Source organism: Trichosurus vulpecula, chromosome 3, assembly GCF_011100635.1.
Source record: "Trichosurus vulpecula isolate mTriVul1 chromosome 3, mTriVul1.pri, whole genome shotgun sequence".
In the NCBI taxonomy this organism is placed as follows: Eukaryota; Metazoa; Chordata; class Mammalia; order Diprotodontia; family Phalangeridae; genus Trichosurus; species Trichosurus vulpecula.
Window position 1 is genome coordinate 58133941 of NC_050575.1, and position 20425 is coordinate 58154365.

Here is a 20425-nt window from a genome sequence, read left to right on the forward strand (position 1 = left end):
CCTTAAGGTCACAAAACCCCAATTAAACTGACATCCACACAAACACAAAAGACCAATCTATCCAACCCTGGCCCTAAACCCACCGCTTCAGCAAATCTAATCATCTCTGGTCTATCCAGTTCTCCAACCCTTCTCACCTCATCAAACCCTGCCCTCCTTCACCCAGAAACATAACTCTAACTACATGAGACAATAAATAACAAAACGTTTCAGACAATGCTATTTCACCTAACGTACTGTTTCCAAGAAACAAATGACCAAATGTGGTTATGCTAGAACATACCATTGTTCTGAAACACTAAATAATTAGGTAGGACCAGGAGTCTTGAGTTTCAATAAAATTAAGACATTAACAGATAAATCAGGTAGGCAGGTCACCTAATGGTAGGTCTTAAGAGACCTTTTGATAAAACTACATATGCAAAATTATATTAATTTGGTAATGAAAGCTGCCCATTTCTACTAACTGCCCATTTAAAGGAAAAATATACACATGCTCTGAACAATCTCATTATTCCAAAAAGCTGTCCCTGATAAAGAAGGTAAAGAAAGGACAATATTCAGTGAGATGAATTTTCCATTCAATAAAGGCACTACTCTCTTCAAGATCTTGTCCAACTTCAATAAATAGAAGAAAATAACATGGTCAACTCAATTATCTGTACCACTTTTTTTCATCTGTGTTTACTTTAACTCATCTTCCGCTATTCCTAAATTTCAACTCTCTTCCCCATCCCAGCTGGAAATATAAGCACATTTTCAAATTAACTAAAAAGCAAAAATGCTGCAAAATCTGTAAAATTTAAGTCAACTCTTGATTATCTATGCTCGTGAATGGGGAATATGTGTATAACAAATATTTGGGGGAAAAAAGTCTAGTAATCTACTTTGTGGTTTTTTACCAAGTAAATGTACTTTTCTTATGGTTTTGCTTTGTTATAATTAAAATTAATTTTTATTTCTTGAACATTTTGCAACAAAGGAATGCAAAGGAAAGGTTGGACTGAAAGTATTTGGGGGCAACATAAAAAGTTCAGTTTGGGATTAAAATTTTAGTCTATAATTTAGTCTTAATTGCAAGGTTACTAACATTCATTCTTAAGGCTGGAAGAATTTGGAAGGGGAGAGGATAAAGGGGAACATATTCTAAGACCAGTGTTCTTCATCAGCACAGCTAAAAAAGAGTTGACTGTATTTAGTCTCTCAAGCAGCCTTTTAAAAGTACATGCATGATCATATGACATATGAAAGCCATTCAACCTTTAGTTATTTGTTCTTTTTTTCTGGGGGTGGGTGAATATAGTGATGGAAAAGCACCTTATTCTCATTACTTTAATAAACAAGATATTTTGTAGTGCATGCAAGAAAGCCTATGGCTCCTATTTCCTAGCATTTTATCAGTTATACAGTTATCCATCTTTTGATTTATCTTGATCAAATTTAGCATCTCATATTTAACAGGATTAGGAATGTTCTACTACTGAGATGTGAGACAGTACAGTATGATAGAAAGAGCACTGGACTTCGAATCAAAAGACCCAGATCTAAGTCCCTGGCTCCACTATTTTTACTAGCTATCTGACCCTTCTCAAGCAAATCAACTTCACATCTCTGAATCTCAGCTCCTCACCTGTAAAATAAGGGCAATAATTGTACCACAGAGGGGCTGTTGTAAGGAGCAAGTAAGTTAAAGGTATGAAACATTTTGTAGCTATAAAGTATTAAATAAAGTTCAGTTACTTCGATCACTGAGATACTAATGTAGGATGACTTTTTACCAAGGTTTCTGGTTCCAAAACATTTAGTGTACTGAACAGCCATTTAGTTCCTAAGTAGAGAGAAAGGAATATAGAACTAGGATCAATCGTTTTTACCAAATGCCCAAGATCTGAAACTTAAATTTACTTACCTGAAATTCATTAAGGTCAGAAAAAAGGGACACAAGGGGGTTTCCAGAAGTAATTTCACATACAGAGTATTCAGATGCAGCTAAGGTTAGCTATGTTCCCCCATGCATTAAGATCTACTATTCCAAGTGCCATTTTAATAAAATAAACAAGGCTATTCCCTGAAACTTCAACCCAAATGATATTCTAAATAATTTTTGATACCAGAACTACATAGCATTTTCTCACGTAGATGTTAGATATCTAAAATTAATCCTATTTACACATACTTTTCTCTAAACTTTATAGTTTAAGCAACAGCCACAAGGAAACATCTTAGTAACGTTACATGTTTGCCAAGTATGTCTGAATAATGCCAACGTAAGAGGTGCTTGAGCAAGGTCTACATTCTCCAGAAATCAAACAAAACAAAAAATAAAACCAAAAAAAGCACATGAATTTGGGGTTGAGGTTGGAATAGGAGACAGTTTCAGACCTGGTTTAATCCTGAGAAAGATGGGTCCTGAGAAGTACTAACAGTCATGCTTCTTTTCCTCTTCCCCACTGGAGATTCTAAACACTAAACAGACAATAGAGGGTGGCAGTGCATCAAACAGGATTGCTTACATTGCAACAATGGCCGGCGCAGACAGGCAACACCGAGGCATCAGAGAAAGAAAAGGGTAGCCAAATGCCATCCTTCTTCCACCAAGCACTGGAGCTTCTCAGTTTTCCAAATATTGAGAAGAATCACATGCTCAAGAAAATTTGAATCCTAGAAAAAACTTAATTTTAAGTGTCACTGTATATAGTGCCACTGCTGTAAACAGGGATAGCAATGGTGACATTTGGCTCTATTTTTAAAAAGGAATTTAAGTCTTTGCAATCTTTTGTACCACAAACTGCCCTTCCCCCAAAAAAAAGTATATAGGGGAAAAAATCTTCAGTAAGGAAGAGGTAGAAGGCATTTAGTCACCTTAAAAGTTTATTTTCATAAGCATGCAGGGCTGATTATTGTCAGAGGTGAACAAATCCACCTTTTAAAGACAGGAGCAGTCACTCCTTAATATCCATTCAGAACAATTTTCTAAATAATAAATTTGGTTAAAAATCATTTATTAAAAAAAAAAAAAAGAATTTTCCTATTAATAAAAACTACTGGAACAAGATTACCACAGAATCCAGTCTTTAGTCAGCTGGTATTACTAATTATAGTATAGAAAACACTAAAAATCATCTACAGAGAAAATATTACTTTATATTGGGAAGTTGTCAAAATGTATCATTTCTTAATCTAAAATTTAAGAGCATTATCTGTTGCTTGATTCCTAGATAAGGAAAATAATGCAGATCTATACCAGAGTCTCTAAAATTGTATGAGACAAATTCCTGTCATTTTTATGGCTGTCACTCCAAAATGAGAGGACATACGACTTTTAAAACATCATGGGAGTGATCTGGGCTTCCTATTACATCTATGTGACTAACAAACTACTTCTTAACATGCAAAGCAATATTTTCTGGGCCGTTACTCCAATTGGTACTGCAATGTCAACCCAGCATGACTATGCAGACAGTGGGTATTAAGAGGGGTAGAAGCCAAGTTAATGGAGATAGGGAAATGAAGGGAAAGGGGTCAGGAAATGGCCAAATATGGGGAAAGATTGGGAAATTGACAAAACTGCCAAAAAATTAAAACAAATAGTTTGTTTTTCCTCCAACTGAATTACTATCAAATTTTTTTTCCAGGATATTTAAGACCCTGGCTAATTTGTAGTAAAGAAATAACAAGTCAAAAAATATGTAACTTGGGAATGGGCAAGATTTAACAAGTTACATGGAGATTGTTGAATACTATTAAAAAACTGAGTTTCTCAACCAAAAAAATTTCATTGTATAAAATTAAGTCAGATTGACACTAACATCTCACACGTTAGCAACCAATTCCACGTCTAATGCTCCAAGTTGGCATTCATACAGGCAAACAAAGGTAAACATTTGCAGCTAGAGCTTAAAAATACCAAACATTGTGATGGCTTAACAAAACAATGGGAATCTTGCTTCCAATTTAAAAAAAGTACAGTTGTCCTGCAGTTGAGAATTTCTATCAGAACACAGCATGCTTAGTGCATTGCCAATGCTGCCTGTCTGCCCGAGCTGAACATTGAATCGGTAAATTAAGCAATTCACTCAACAAAACTAATCATTGAAGAGAAAATTTCTATACGATTATATGGTTTCTGACTGCAATCATGCATCACCAAGACCCACTCACCACATAAGTTCAACAAGCTCTCAGAAATTCCAAAGTATTAAAGTGGTTTTATGACATAATTTCACTTTTCTAAATTGTTTCTTTAAAAAAAAAAGCCCTCCCAACTTAGCATCTGGGCAAGTGTAACATATAGATAAAATTGTCAATTACTTCTGAAATAGGTTCAAGGGTGGCACTCTCATAGCCACAGATTCAGGGGCTAAAGAATTCTGATTACCAACCGTGCTCAGTCAGCAAACTTTAATGCCTTGGTGACAGGTGGGTCAGTAGCTCCAATGCTGGCACAAACACATATATCAGGAAACCCAAAACTGAGAGCCACAAAGTTAATATCAAATTTTAACATTTACAAAAATATATGGGGACTTCCACTATTATAATACGTGAATGGTGGACACAGCACTTCAAAACTGAAACAACATAAGCAATTAGGTTTCTTTATAGAACATTTGGACTTTTAGGTTAAACACTTCCATATAGAGATCTAACTAACCTTATAGCTGAAGGAGTTGGAAAACAACCCAAAATTAACAAGTTAGGAGAGTTAGGTGATTTGGTCTTTGTGGAACAATCTTCATAAGCAATTACAAACAACTAATTTAAGTACTAAGAAATTTTTTAAGCTGAAATTTCATCAGAGATTAGAGAGATATAGTTTGTTCTTTCATGCAAAGAACACTGGACTAACCTTATTACAGTGACGCCCAATACCCATTAGGAAATTATCTGGTTTTATGTCTCTGTGTATAAAATTCTTTGTATGCACAAATTCAATTCTACTGATCATCTGGAAAAAAAAAAAAACTGAGTTAAAATAGAAAGAACAGACTAGTTTATAAACAATTTCATTTGACCAAAAATTTCATAAGTACTATAAGGTGTTCCCCTGTCCCCTTCACCAATCCTTTTTGGGTCATGAGAGCAGCATTTTATAAAATTATACAGATTAAGGAACCAAAAACATTCTTGAAAAAAGTCACCATTTGACATTGGTCCAAGAGTTCCCATAGAACCAATGGCTAGTCTCTTTTTCTATTAACAATTCGTAAGAATATCAAAGGATTTCTTTGTGGTATAATGAATATACACACAGCTACTACATCATAAAAATGACATTTATATCCCTTTAATTCTCATGAGATTTTTTTTTAATGCAGTAAGTGAGGAGGAGGGAGGGAGGGGGAAAAGCAAATACTTGGAGGAAAAAAAGACAGTTGGTGGTTCATAGGAATATATGGTAGTTTTCTGCCTTGTTTCATAATACTTCAATTAATGTGCACACCTATCCCCTTCAAAACATTCTGCTGGCTATTCCCAGTATTATGACATTCCATCTCCCATTTCCATGCCATTGCCCAAGTAGCCAGCCATATCCGAACTACACTCCCTCCCACTTTTGCCTCAGCTTACCAGGACTTCCTTCAAAGCACAGTTCCAGTTCCAGCTCATACCAAAGGCCTTTCCTGGGCTTCATAGTTATTATTGCTCTCTCCATCTTGAAGTTCCTTTGTATACTCTTTGCTCTTATTTGTATGTGTTGTGTTCTCTAGTACAAGGTAAGCTCACTGAATGCTGGGGCTTTTATTTCTATCTTTATATCCCAAAGACCAAACAGTTTGACACGTAGTAAGTACTTCAATAAATGCTTACTGAGTTGAATTACAAAACAGGTACTTCATTTCACTATCTGGATATTTTTGGTCTTCAGTAACCAGGATATCTTCAGCTTCTATTTTTCATTTGCATATTTTTCGCTAAAGGCTGTTTTTTTTAACTATAGGTATATATCTCTCATAATCTCATCCCCAAATTTTGACATAGATATCCCTCTGAAATTAGGACTAAAAATATGGGAAACTCTTTAATGAATACTTATTGAGCAAAATAAGCTAGGAATTATATATAGTATGTGAGTAATATCATTCCTTTGCTCTGGCTTTTCCTTTCCAGAGGAAAAATGCTATCAAGTTCAGTTGATTAAAAACTCCGATTTTCAGCATATCAGTCAACTGGTAGACAAATTATAATTATAGATAATTTATCTATAAGTTGAAATGATGGTTTTTATCTTCAATAAGGGAGTATCAATAATCATAATGATTTTACTTAGGACTGTTTCTAAAATACAAATAATACTCCTGACTTCTCACAAAGTTTAATGACTGAATGTAAAAATATTTTTGATTTTCTAAGAGGTTCTTAATAAGAACTCTGAAAGGTAATTGGTATATTAGAAAAGGTACTTAATTTGGGATCAGAAGACATGGGTCTTTTGCCACATATTAGCTTTGATCAAATGAGATAATATTTGTAAAGTGCATATTGGCATTTAATAAATACTTGTTCTCTTCCCTTCCCCCTTTTATTAGCTTTGTGACTGGGCAAGTTTAAATCTCTCTGCACTTCCATTTCCTCATCTGTAAAATGGAGATGTCACTTGAATTGCTACATTATTTTCCAAGTCTGTTTAATTTTGTATTTATGTGTCTGTAATTTGTATTCCATTCTCACAAGATTGTTGTGAAGGTCAAATGAGAATAATGGATATAAAAAGGTTGTCTACCTATAAAGTGCTTTATAAACATTAAGCGATCACTAAATTTCACAGGTTTAATCTGAAAACTACTACTACAAAAACTTAATCTGTAAAACAGACTTGAGCCTTTAAGATTAAAAAAAATTGGAGACAAATAATTATTGATTTAAGGAAATTTGTTTCTTTCCTGCCCCCTCCCCCCTAGCCTTTACATAAATTTTTTCAAAGTTCTACCAAAAGTTTTTACTGTCCCTCTCATTTTACTCTGGGCTGAGATCTCACTGACAGTCAAAACATATCTTCTCACCCACTATAGTTCCCAGAATACACCAAACTATCCCTGAATATTTCCAATATATTTTCCTGTCTTTGATTTTACGTTCAAGTGCCAATTTATCTCTTCTAGCTATCTATAATTTACCATAAATGTCTGATTAACAGATTTTTTTCAAGCACTTTCCCTTCCTTCTTACACTTCCTCTAATTCTGTCAACTATTATGTTCCCTTTTCCTATTCTTTACTTCGCAAATGCAGTATACCTGTCAGTGAAAGAACCTGAAAAACTGTCTCATAGAAGCCTGACAAAAAGTTATCTAAACTTTGTGTGCTCCCCATCCTAAATATGAAAAATTGCCTTACTCTGCATATACCCACATTAATTCCTGTAAGCTTTGGTTTTAGATGGAAGGAGGGGCCACTCCCACTTAGGGCCTCTCTCAGACGAACATCCTTAGAGACACCTTAGTTTAAGACCTTGTAAAAACAATCAAGAAAGAAGCTCAGGTAAAGATCTGTCTCAGAGAATCATATAATGTTAAAGACAGAAGAGATCTTACATCTAGTCCAAACTCCTTAATTTATAGATGAGTGACTCAGGCCCAGAAACTAACTGGTCCAAGTTCAAATATCTCTTGAGTCACTGACAGATCCCTGGAAGAACACAAATTTTCACTCCCTACCCCAGTGTTCTCTATGTAACATCATGTTGTCTTCTTTTCTAATTCACCAAGCTGACAAAAAGCTGCAGAACTATGACAGCAATATAGAGTCTGCTTTAAACGAAGGACCCTTTTTCTTGATTCCAGTCTAAGAAGGAATAATAGAAAATAATAGCTAAGGATACAAGTCAGTGTCTGTTCCTTTCAGCCAGAGTTTGTCAAGCATCAACAAAAGAAATTATTTGTTGGGTGAAAACTATCAGTTTCTTTTTTCAAGCTCTGGCAAAATTTGACAGAATTGCTTAAAACTGTACCACGACTTTTGGGACATCCTACATGATTCCTAGACTAATTGCTTTCTATATGGTCAACCAGGATCATGTTACAAATTACTGAAATTTCAGAATTATGCTAAATGCCATTCTATTATGTCAGTTTTAATTATAGCTTTTCTTTATAGAATTTACATACCTGGTCAGCTAACATAAGTACTGTTTTCATTGTGAACCTGCGGGAACAGAAATTGAAGAGGTCTTCAAGACTCGGTCCAAGAAGATCCATGACTAGAACATTATAGTCTTTTTCTTGACCATACCACCTGCAAAATAAAGATATAAAAAAGTTTAGTATGGAAGATTATCTAAAATTTTCCATTAACTAATCGTAGAGATGTAAGCTAACTTATAGAATCTCAGGAATAAAATAAATTTTCCTTTAAAAAATGCCTCATATGATTAAAGAAGTAGCAAGATATAAAGAACAGAGACCTGGGCTTCTCTTCCACCAACTACTCACATTTATACAGCATGATAGTGTTTGCAAAGCACTTTCCTCAAAACCACTATGTAAGGCAAAAATAATGCAAGTATTATCATCCCAATTTACACATGAGGAAACAGACTCTGAAGGGTTATTTGCCCAGTCACATTAGCAATTAAGTGTCTGAGGCAGGATTTGATCCCCAATCTTCTTATTTCAAGTGAAGTATTTCTTCCACTATTATTTATAAAATGAAAAATACTCAGGGAAATGTTAACAAATCTTAAGCTACTATTCTATTTGATTGAATCTAAACCCAAGGTTTTTAGTTAAGATACAACTAACCAATTCTTAATTAGTATCTTTGTTCAAGTAGTATTTCTTAAAAAAAAATGCTATGAAAATCACGTGAAAGTTATAGCTCATAATACTATTACCATAATATATCAATATTACCATTATATTATTAACTAGTGTATATCAAATTAGATGAATTATTCCAAACAAGTATCAAGTTCAGGCAAGATCAAACAGAAATGCACTGCCAAGAAGATGGATGAAACATGTTAAAGATATTCTCCTGCAAAAATGATGTTTCTAAAGTCAATAGGTCTCTATGCCATTAGTGAAATTAAAATTTAATGAAATTTCTATACCTGCTTTTTAACAAGTCAATTTCATACACTTGTCATTTCATACTTGTTGTTAATTTTATATATTAAGATCAGTTTGTCTGGCACAAAACAATTGCTCAATAAATGTTTGGTGTACATACAAACTGAAATATACCAGAGATATACCTCACTAGGTGTATTCTGATGAAGTCAAAGACAGAAGGAAGTACCTCTAAGTAACACTTCTTGTTGTTGGAAGTAGGGTACCAACTGATGAATATTGCTAAGCAAAGGGGTTTACTAAAGTTCCTCAAAAGTATCCTTCAAAATTTTTAGTAAGTCTCAGTTATCTCCTCATCTCTTTCTAAATCACATAAATCTGCCAATAGTAGCGTTCCTAATCTTTTAACCCACTGTATTTTAACTTCCTTGTTTTTATGTTGTGCTTAAGTATTTAATGGCATTATGCCCTTTTTGCTTCAAAAGTACAGAATTTCAATTACATTTCTGCAGGCTAATCTTAGGAACCTATCATTCGAAAACACCTTTATAAGGTAATTTCTATTCAAAAGTTCCTGAAAAAAAAAAAGATTTTCCTGATCCTCCTTAATGCCTTCCCTCTGAGATTATCTCCAATTTGTTCTGTATATAACTTATTTGAACATAGTTACCTCCCCAATTTGATTGTGAGCTAATTCCTTGAAGGGAAGGAGACTGTTTCTGCCTTTCTTTGTAATCTCCAGTGCCTAGCACATAGTAGGCACTAAATAAGAGCTTACTGACTTGGCTGAAATTTACAATTTTAGTGTACAATCTATTTAGAAGCTGGAGATACTTAAGAGTTGTTTTTCATGACTCCATGCATGTCCTCCCAAGGCTAGAACTAAGTGCCATGTAAGCAAGGCCAGTTTCTGATACTTCCCTACACCGCCTAAAACCATACACTGTATCAGTATCCCAAAACCACTGTTGACTCTTCAGTATCTTAATCAAGTGGACTCTAGATACAGGTTGATCCCAATTAAGGCGAGAAAGAATGTAAAAGGATCCCAATTTTACTCCTATATCATAGAATCACCTAGGAGTTAATCCTCAACATTTGAAAATAACTAGTCAAGGCAACCAAAAGAACACAGCAGGCTCACTGTCTATATAACGTGAGGCATTTACTTTGTAGTGGAGAGAAACATAAAGAGAAAAGAAATAAAGACTATCACTTATTCTTTGACTCAACATTATTATAGGCATTATTACAGGCCCATGGAAGGCAGAAAGGTCTAATCTAAGGTAAGCGACAAAATATCCACAGCAGCACTTTTGGTAACGGCAAAAAACAAACAAAAAGAAACTTGACATTGAAATGGTAGAACAACTGTGATGTATCAATATAGTAGAATACTAAGAGGGCTGGATCTGGATTCAAATATCTGCCACTTTTTACCTGAGAGGGGACGAATCACAACGTGCCTTAAGTACAGGATTCTATATTTTTATCTCCAGCACTTAGTACAGTCAGTGCTTGGCATAAAAGGCACTTAAAAATTAAGAGATGAAGTTTTCCCTCATCACTTCAATGAACAACAGATGATCCTTCCATTGGTGGGATAGTATTTAAAGTATTTGCACAATTATTTGGTATTAATCATATTGTGACTTTTTGCTTGTTATTTACGGTAGTATGCAAATTACTTGGGACAAGAAGTAATTTTGACAGGGTTTGATTTTGTGACAATGGTCATGTTGTGTTGCTTCTGACAGAAAGTAGAATCAGTTTTAACCTTGACCAGATAAAACTGTATCAAACTAGATTTCCATGCCATACCATTTTCACTGCTCTCTTTTGCTGCCCTTCTTACTCAAGGAAAACGTACAAAAATAGAAGCTCTTTCATTTACCAGGAAGTAAAGAGTTACTGGATAAGAACAGGCACTTTTCAAAAGAAATCCAAGCTACCAATAGCCAAATCAAAAAATGTTCTAAAAATTAAAGTAACCACAAGCTTCTACTTCACAGGTAATTAGTGCATTGTTGGTAGGGCTGTGCTGTGGTCCAGCCATTCTAAGAAACAATTTGGAAGTACGCCTAGAAAGTTACCAAACTGCATATGCTTTGATCTAGCTACATTTCAACTAGGCCTATGTACCAAATAAAGAAGAAAAGGTATATGTGTAAAAAAAAAAAATCTCTTCTCATGGTAGCCCCAAACTGGAAAGTAAAAGGGGAACCTTCAATTGAGCAACAGCTAAACAATTGTGGTATATGAACGTAATGGAGTATTATTGTACAGTAAGAAATTATGGAGGCGACAACTTCAGAGGAAACTTTGTGAACAGATGTCAAGTGAAGTGAGCAAAAACTAGGAGAACGATTTATACAAAAACATCGTAGAAGAGCAACTTTGAAATACTTTAGGATTCTGATGGGCACTTTAATAAACCATCAGTCCTTAAGAATGTAAAGGAAATAGAGAAGTGATGAATTTAAAAGGCAAAAAGACATACATTTTCAGATATGGCCAATGCGAAAACTTGTTTTGCTTGACTATGCTGTTAAGTATTGAAGGCTTTGTTTTTTTGCTTATTTTTTTCTTTTACATTTGCTCAAAAGGGAGAGTAAGGGAGGACAGAAGAATTCCTAAACTACTTATTATCTAAAAATAAAAATTAACTTTTAAAGCTGCAGCTCCAAAAGAGCACATAAGAGCTCATTTCTGTGACCATTAGTGATACTGCAGCAACTGCTGGTGTAGAAAAGTCATTTATTTTGAGGAACATGCAAAGATAAAACAGGTTTGGCCAAATCAGAAGAGCAAAGGAAATCATGGTTAAAAAAACAAAAGAAAAACCCCCCACCAAATCTGATAAGCTATTGCTACAAAACATCCTAATTCCTCAGAAAGCAAGTCACAACTTTCAAGAGGGACTTGACAGAGATTGTTACTGATTCCTCTATGGAATAGCACTGAGTTTTTAAAAGACGTATTTAAAAAAACAGGTAACCGCTGCTATGAAGAAATATTTGTCACAGACAAGAAAGTACAAAGTACTGATGATTGGAAAAAGGTAATTTTTATTGTTGAAACTTTTTAATTCAAAGTTATAATCAAACTATTGTCATAAGAGGTTTAGGTAACCCAATTTTTTTGTCTTAGGGATTTCAGTACCTCTGCTGTAGTTACCCTAATTCCAAACATTTCAGCAACCTATTTCTCCCATATGCAGTTATTGTTTTCAATTCTTCCTTGGAATTTCCCAGATTTAGATTAGTCCACAGGACCCCACTAAAGCCCACCTTAACCTTCCTGAAACGGATGTTATCAAGTAATTTTCCTACTATGACTACATTAGTCTAATCTATCCATCTTTATTTCTCCACAATGCCCAAACACAGAAACTTTCAACTTTAATGATGATGGTCTCTCTTCTGTTCCTTTTACCCACAAAACTCATTCCGAAGCCACTTACTACTTATATGTAAAAATTAGGGAGTTGTATTAGATGCCTATAGTCCCTTCGAAGTCCTACATCTAAGATTCCAAGATAGTGATCCAGTCATTGACCCTTCTGACCTTATAACAAAAGGATCACTGCACTGTCAAACATGCAAGCATTTATGTTCTAGGCATTGCACTAATTTCTTGACAGTTTCCTTCTAGTAAAATAAAGGGGTTTAGATTGGATGATCTGTAAGGTATTATAATGATAACTTTTCCCTTCCTTTCTTACTAATGCAATTCCTATATTGCCTTTAAGATGTATTTCTCAATTTCTATTTCATCTATAAAAAATAGTCACAATACTCTGCATCACAGCCTTATTTATAAAATTAATATTTAGAGTGTGGACCACAGATTTTTTAATTCCTTACAAAGAAGTCCTTAGTAATTTTTGAATGTATGTGTTATATCTACAACTAGACAGAGGCAGCTAGGTGGATAAAGTGCAAGATGTGGAGTCAAGAAAACCTGTGTGTGTTTGGACAAGTTACTTAATCTGACTCAGTTTACTACTCTTCAAAATAGGGATAATAATAGTATCTATCTTCCAGAATTGTTAAGATCAAATGACATATTTGTCAAGAGCTATGTAAATGCTATTATTAGACAGTAACAGGAGCCACATCTTCCATTTCTTTTTATCTGTGACTGCCACTTACGACAGAGCTGACAAAAAGCTCTAAAACGCTGACAGATTGGCCAAGGTATCCTTTCCCCAAAATGAACAACTCTTTTTAATTGTTTCTATATGATGATGAAAAAATTAACAATTTACAAGGAAGTGTGCTTGCTTGTACAAAACTGAAAAAGCTGGTTAGTGGCCAAATTTCTCACCAATCAAGGTGTGAAATTTAACAAAAAAATTCCCAACTTTTTTCCATAAGAAAAAGGAGCCAGAAAAGCTACTTCTACCTGTCTTTTACTTTTCCTTTCTTTTACCAGCCAAGGAACACAATATTCTGCATGTAGAAATACCCATTGATCTATCAATGCCCCTACCAGGCCGAGGAGACCAAAGAAAGGGATAAACGCCCTAAAATTAAAAAGCAACTCTTTTATAGTAGCAAAGATCCAGAAACTAAGAGAGTGTCCATCTGATAGGGACTGGCTGAAGATATTATGTCACAATCATAATGGAATATTTTTGTGTTATTTCAAATGATAAAATTGGATTATCCCAAAGAGGGCCTGGTTAGCTTCATTTTTCTTTTTTAGCCCCTCCACGTGGTTGGGGGTGGGGGGGGGGGAGAGCTGGTTTGTTTTTGTTTTAATGCAGAGAACAAAAAGAAGCACAGACAAGACAGCTCTGCAATCTACAGGCTGAATATTTACATACTTAAAAAATAAGTAAGCTGGTACATATCAGAGCTACAATTTCAGTACAATCCTCTTTTTCTATACTAATGTATACAAAAGTGATATACTGAAGTGATATATGAAATACAAATATTTCATATTTAAGTACAGAATTTTAAATAAAAAGCAAACAGGTAGAAGATTGGCATGTGATACACATAACATAAACACAGTAAAAACTTCATTGGTATGAACTAAATGTTAAGTGGAAAACTGGTTTGAATAATATCCCATAAATGCTGTTTTATTTTCTAGCATGCATAATAAAGTACTTTAAAAAATAGATAATAAATTTCTGCAGCTCATTACTATCCCGAAAGACATTTGCATATTGAAAATATAAATAAGCCCAAGAAGGGTTTGGACTGAGTAATCAATATTCGACATATTGTAACAGTCTTACTAAGGAAAACTACTAAAACCTGAGTTAGCCCACCTATCCCCAGTCTTTTAAGAATGACTTCGTGGATAATCAAACAGTCCTCCAAACGTCTATAGGTATCTCCTACAGTAAAACAGATCGTTGAACTGGAAAAATTATTCTGAATCCTATAGTAATTTTTTAAAAAACTAGCACCAATGGCAATTCTTATGTTCAGGTAAAGATTATTTATAGTTAGCACAGTTTATAATGTACATACATCCCTATCAAGAGTATAAATCCTTCCAGGTAGGTCAAATATTTATAATACCACCCCTTCTTCTTTCAATCTCATTTTTACTATTAATTTGTTTGGCAACTTTTTTTAATTGGGCAAAGGCAAATAAATGCTCCAAGAAAGAAATACTGGGTAAAGTCTAGAGTACTCTGTGTTAACCCCAAACAGAAACAATCCTTTCAACATCTACAAAGAGATCCTGGCATTTGGCTGAGGGGGTAAGGATAAAGGTGGCTAGGGTATATATACCATAATGTAAACAGTACTAAAAAGACCAACAATTTTGTAAATACTGAAAACTAGAGAAATAACACTTCTTTGAGCAGAAACAGAAGAACATTGTACACACCAACAGGCAACATTGTGTGATGATCAACTACGACAGACTTAGCTCTTCTCAGCAAAAACGGTGATCCAAGACAATTCCAAAAGATTCATGAAGGAAAATGCTATCCAACTTCAGAGAAAGAATTGGAGTCTGAATGCAGATCAAAGCATACTATTTTCACTTTCTTTGGTTTTTTTTCCCCCCATGGTTTTTTTCTTTAGTCCTGTTTCTTCTTTCACAATATGACTAATGTGGAAATATATTTAACATGATTGCACGTGTATAACCATATCACATTGCTTGCAATCTTAGTGAGGAAGGAGGGGAATGAGGGAAGGGTGGGGAACTCAAGATCTCATAAAAAAAGAATGCTGAAAACTATCTTTACATGTAATTGAAAAAAATAAAATATTTACAAAAAAGAAATAACACTCCTTCATCAACAGCAGTGATGTCAAGTTCAAATATAAACAGATCTCCACAAGCTGCATATTGACTTAGAATGCTACAAATAAACATTATCTATGTTTCATTGTATTATTATCTATTTTGTTAAATGTCTTCCAATTACATTTTAATCTGGTTTAGCCCCTCAGTTTTGTGGCTTGCCAGTTTGATACAGCTGATCTACAGTATTTAAAATACACACAAATGACCAATACCAACAAAAACTAAAACAGATCCAGTGATATTCATGTCAAGACCCAGCCTTCACAAAGCAAAATTCAGATGACTGAAGCCTTATTTTCAATACCTAGACAGATATTCTGAGATTGTTAAAGGAAAAATTATACTATCTTCATCATTTAGGAGGTGACCACAGATAGATACCACCTCAAGCAACAAGATTTAGCTGTACTCCCCTCAACGTCTAACAGGAAACACTACAAGATTACAAGGAGGTAACTTTCAGCCTTTTCAACTATTTCTAAAATTATTTTGTCTACTTTTAAAAATGACCAAAAAACCTTCAAGACAGAATCATACGGGCTTCTCCAAAAAATAAAAGCCAGTGGTTTCTGACATGCAAAAAATGTACATGCACAGAATAATGTCATATTTGCTTCCTTTCCAATTAAGCCTATCTCTGGTAACATTCTATCTGCAAAGAGGAAAATGGACTAGATAGTGCCTTGTGAGAAAATTAATTTAAAAACTTGATTTACAAACCTCAAACCTCATAAATACCAGTTATTAGACACATATAAGGTCACTCTAAAATTAAAAGCCAGAAAACTACAGAGCACCTGTTTTTTGTACAGCCAATGAATGAGCTATGATGGTTTTTACATTTTTAAAATGAAGTTTTATTGTCTGGATTTGGTCCTTTGCTGTAGTTTGCTGACGTCTAGTCTAAATTATGCCTATTTTAGTTTCTGAAATATTCTCCACAAAGACATCCAAAAAAATCACCTTCAAATAAACTACAAAATTATCAGGAAGCTCTTAATTCCCCAATTCTGCCAAGTAAGAATCAAACTTCGGGTCAAAAGTACTTTTGTTAATAAAGGTACAGATATTGCTCATGAAACCCAGCCAGTCAACACCACTGAGTCCTTATTACATTAATGGACATTAGCCTTTAATTAGCAACATTTTACTGTAAAATTTAAACTGTAGAACTGAGCAGTCTAAATTCCAAGGGTTTAAACTAAATTATCTTGGCAGGTATTCCAGTCAGAAGACATGGATTTCAAGGAAAGAGTAGGAGAAAAGCAGTTTTGAACCCTTGTTCTATTTACAACCAATGTAACCTTAGACAAGTTGGTTATCCTCATTGGGCCTCAACTTCCAAATACGGAAAGGGGGAGGAGTTGAGGGACTCAGAGCTAGACAAATATTGAAAGGCCTTTCTATCTGCAAAATACTTATGATCACCCTAAATCCCAGGAGTCACATGTATTCACTCCTCCAAGCAAGCAAAAATTGAATATACACTTTTAACACACAATTCCACTGAATTATAATGTACTTTTAATTGGCATTCAAAGATCATATAGATTAACTATTATTTGATTAACTTTTCTTCCAACTGTTCCCTGGCAAAATTAAAAGAGAATGAAAAGATCTTTCCTAAATAATAACTAGGATTCTTAAATATTATCAATTATGGGATAAAGTTTTTTTCTTTTCACAATTAAAATTAACAGTTATGATTAATATACAAATAGCTTGTTTGCACCTTAAATTTCAGGGATGTGTAAGGCAGGTTCTACCTGTACTAGAATGCAAACATTCAAGTTTTCTAACACAACTGTTGGCAGTTGTAGCATTCCTAAATTCATCTGGGATTTTAACCTGTGGTTCTTCCAGGAAGAAGTACTCAGGAACTTCATCCCCTCCTTCACAACTGAGTCAGGAACACAGTACCTCTACCTATGGTAAAATGCTATTCCTTTTTTTTCCACTTTATTTACAATTTTTAATTTAATACTTTTCCCCAATTACATGTGAAAACTATTTTTAACATTAATTTTGAAAAATTTGAGTTCCAAATTCTCTCCCTCCCTCCACTCCCCCTCCCATTGAGAAAGCAAGTAATTTGACATAGGTTATACATGAGCAGTCATGCAAAACACATTTCCATGTTAGACATCTGGAAGAAAACACAGACAAAAAAAAAACACAAGAAAAAGAAAGTAAAGAAAAAAATATGCTTCACTCCATACATTCAGGCTCTATCATAAATTCTCTGGAGATGAACGGCAGAAAATCCTGTTCTTTGAGTAAGGTTTCAGTCCCCAACTCATATGAAATGATTACCCCAATGTGTCCCTAAGTTATAAGAGTTGAAAATCCTATGGTCCTATTTATGTATTCAATGAATGTTTATGTTCAACAAAATATCTTGCCATTCAATCTTTTAGTATGTCCCTCCTCTGAGGTAAATGACCCATAATCTACTACAGAACAGGCAGCACAAATACCAGGGATATCATCCAAAGTTTAACAACAAGGATAGAGTCAAGGAAGAAATTTTCTGATTTCCTTTTTTTTTTTGCACCTTATTTTTCTTATTCATTTAGAACACAAATACAAAGACCAAACAAAATCAAAGAACATTTCCACGTACAACAGCACAACACAAGAGGATTCAATATAAAACCATGAATTTCCATTTCACTCTTTACTTTTTTTTTGAAAACTACACATTATTTTCAAAGCTGCCCTGCTTTTCTGTGCTTCCTTCTAAGTTTTCTTTTGTTCTCTGATGTGCATCTTTTATTTTTTTCTCTCTCCCTCCCTACCCAGCTCTAAGAAGGCTATATAAATATACGCATATATATTTGTATGTAAAACCACACTACACATTCTTCTATTTTCTCTGGGTGTGGATAGGATCTTCCTTCATCAGTCCTTTGTAAGCTGAGTATTTACAGTACTCAAAATAACTTAGTCATTCAAAGTTGTTCTTAGAACATTATTGTTGTTACTGTATATACCATTCTCTTGGTTCTTTCTGCTCATTTCACTCTTCATAATTTCATGCAAGTCTTTCCTTGTTCTCCTAAAATTAATCAGCTCATCATTTCTCATAGCACAGTAATATTCCATCACAATCATAAATCACAACTTGTTTTTGACTTCCAAACATTTGTTCCATTCCATTATACGGCCCTTTCATAGTGCTATTCACCGGCACACAACAAGCAAATACAAGGTATCTGAAATGTCTTAGTGCAGTTTTAAACTTTAATAACTTCAAAAGTATAAATGCTTTATATAAATATGCAAAAATAACATTAGAAGGTTAATTATTTAAAATTTTAAAGTACTGATATGTTCCTTATTAAAATTCAACTAACCAAGCTATTACTTTCATCAGCTACTCCTCAGTAACCGAAAAGATTTCATTTGTAATCCCTGCCTTAACATCAACCAAAGGTTGGATGCAGTACACAATTTTGACATAATCCCACAGAAAATCTAATAGAGATCACATAACCAAGGTGACCAAGCAAGAGGATCCCCTCTACTGATGCATCTAAGAAAGCATCATATAGAAAACTGAATTAAAACTTTATTAAGGTTGACTGGGGGGTAGGGGAGCCAGGGTAACATTCTTCTCCTAACAACTTTACAATAAAGCCTCAAATTGAATTTTGGAGCAGCAGAACCAACAAAAGGTCAGGATAAGACATTTCACCAGACTAAGTAAGACAGCAGAAGGTCTGGGACACTGGAATGGGCACTAGCCAATAGCACATTCAATGCAGCTGGTACAGGCTCTGGAGGTAACTGCAACAAGCAGCAGCAGCTTTAGAAGCTCTCGGCCCAAAGATGGCAAAGGAGTCTGTCAACTGATGAGGAAGAGATGACACCTGACCCACTGCTGGCACTGTGAGCAGATACCAACTCTATTTACCATCCTCGGTTCTGGATCACAATTCACAGCTGGAGAGGAATGCTTATGGTCAGTCACAAAAAATCAGGGGCTCTGGTCAGTTCCAGAGGCCAAAGGAGCTCTAGAACTTTTGGATGCAGGGGAGAAAGGGCCCTCCCTCCCTCAATTAAGTACAAAGCACAAATAAGGAAAGCAGTGACCACACCACCTTGTAAGCACTGAAAACTCGCAGGCCCCCAAAACGGCAATGCAAAACTGCAGCATAAAAAAGCTCGAAGCCTGGGACACTGCCTCCTCACCCCAGGAGAGCAGAGGCCAACATAAGTTCAAAGTCAAAATACAGGCTAGAAAAATGAGTAAACAAAAAAAAAAAAAGAACATGATCATAAAAAGCTACTACATTGCAGGGAACACCGAGCCAAAAACTCAGATGACAACAATATGAAAACAGCTACAAGCAAAGCCTCAAATATGCTAGTTGGACCCAAGCCCAATGAGAATTTTTTGAAAAGTAAAATAAAGAGCTAAAAGTGGTGGCAGAAAATTTGGGAAATGAGTCATACAAGAAAATTATGAAAACAGAATTAACAGCTTGGTAAAAGAGGTACCAAAAAATACTGAAGAAAATAACACCTCAAAAAACAAAATCAGCTGAAAACTATTCCCAAAGAGCTATAAAACTGTGTGAATAACCTTTGATCTAGCAATACCACTTCTGGGTCTGTGTCCCAAAGAAATTTTTTTTAAAAAAGGGAAAAGGAAAAGGCCCCTTATGTACAAAAATATCTATAGCAGCTCTTTTTGTGGTGGCAAAGAATTAAAAAATGAGGGAATGCCCATCAATTAGGGAATAGCTGAACAAGTTGTGGCATATGATTATGAGTAGTACTAATGTGCTATTAAAAAATGATGACAGGGAAGGTTTCAGAAAAACATGGGAAGACCTATATGAACTGATACAGAGTGAAATGAGCAGAACCAGATCATTGTACACAATAACAGCAATATTGCAATGATGATTAACTGTGAAAGACTCAGTTACTCTCTGATCAACACAATAATCCAAGAAAATTCTAACAATGCCATCCATCTCCAGAGAAAGAACTGATGAACTGTGAATGCAAATTGAAGTATACTTTTCTCACTTTTTCATTTTTATAAAACAAGATATAGCTAATATAAAAATATGTTTTAATGATTTCACATGTGTAACTGATATATTGCTTGTCTTA

At 34.6% G+C, this 20425-nt stretch overlaps 1 protein-coding gene across 5 annotated transcripts in view; it reads right to left on the reverse strand.

Annotated features, from left to right (window-relative positions):
- Window positions 1-20425, reverse strand: part of CSNK1A1 (casein kinase 1 alpha 1) — a 55874-nt gene that overhangs the window by 25552 nt on the left and 9897 nt on the right. For 3 of the 5 annotated variants that reach the window (XM_036750666.1, XM_036750664.1, XM_036750665.1), the window contains exons 3-5: window positions 8108-8234; window positions 4850-4948; window positions 2383-2466 (exon numbers count right to left, since the gene is read on the reverse strand). In XM_036750666.1, coding sequence (XP_036606561.1) covers window positions 2383-2466; window positions 4850-4948; window positions 8108-8234 — 310 coding nt within the window. The remainder of the gene's footprint in view (window positions 1-2382; window positions 2467-4849; window positions 4949-8107; window positions 8235-20425) is intronic. The other 2 variants (XM_036750667.1, XM_036750668.1) reach the window with 1 other exon arrangement.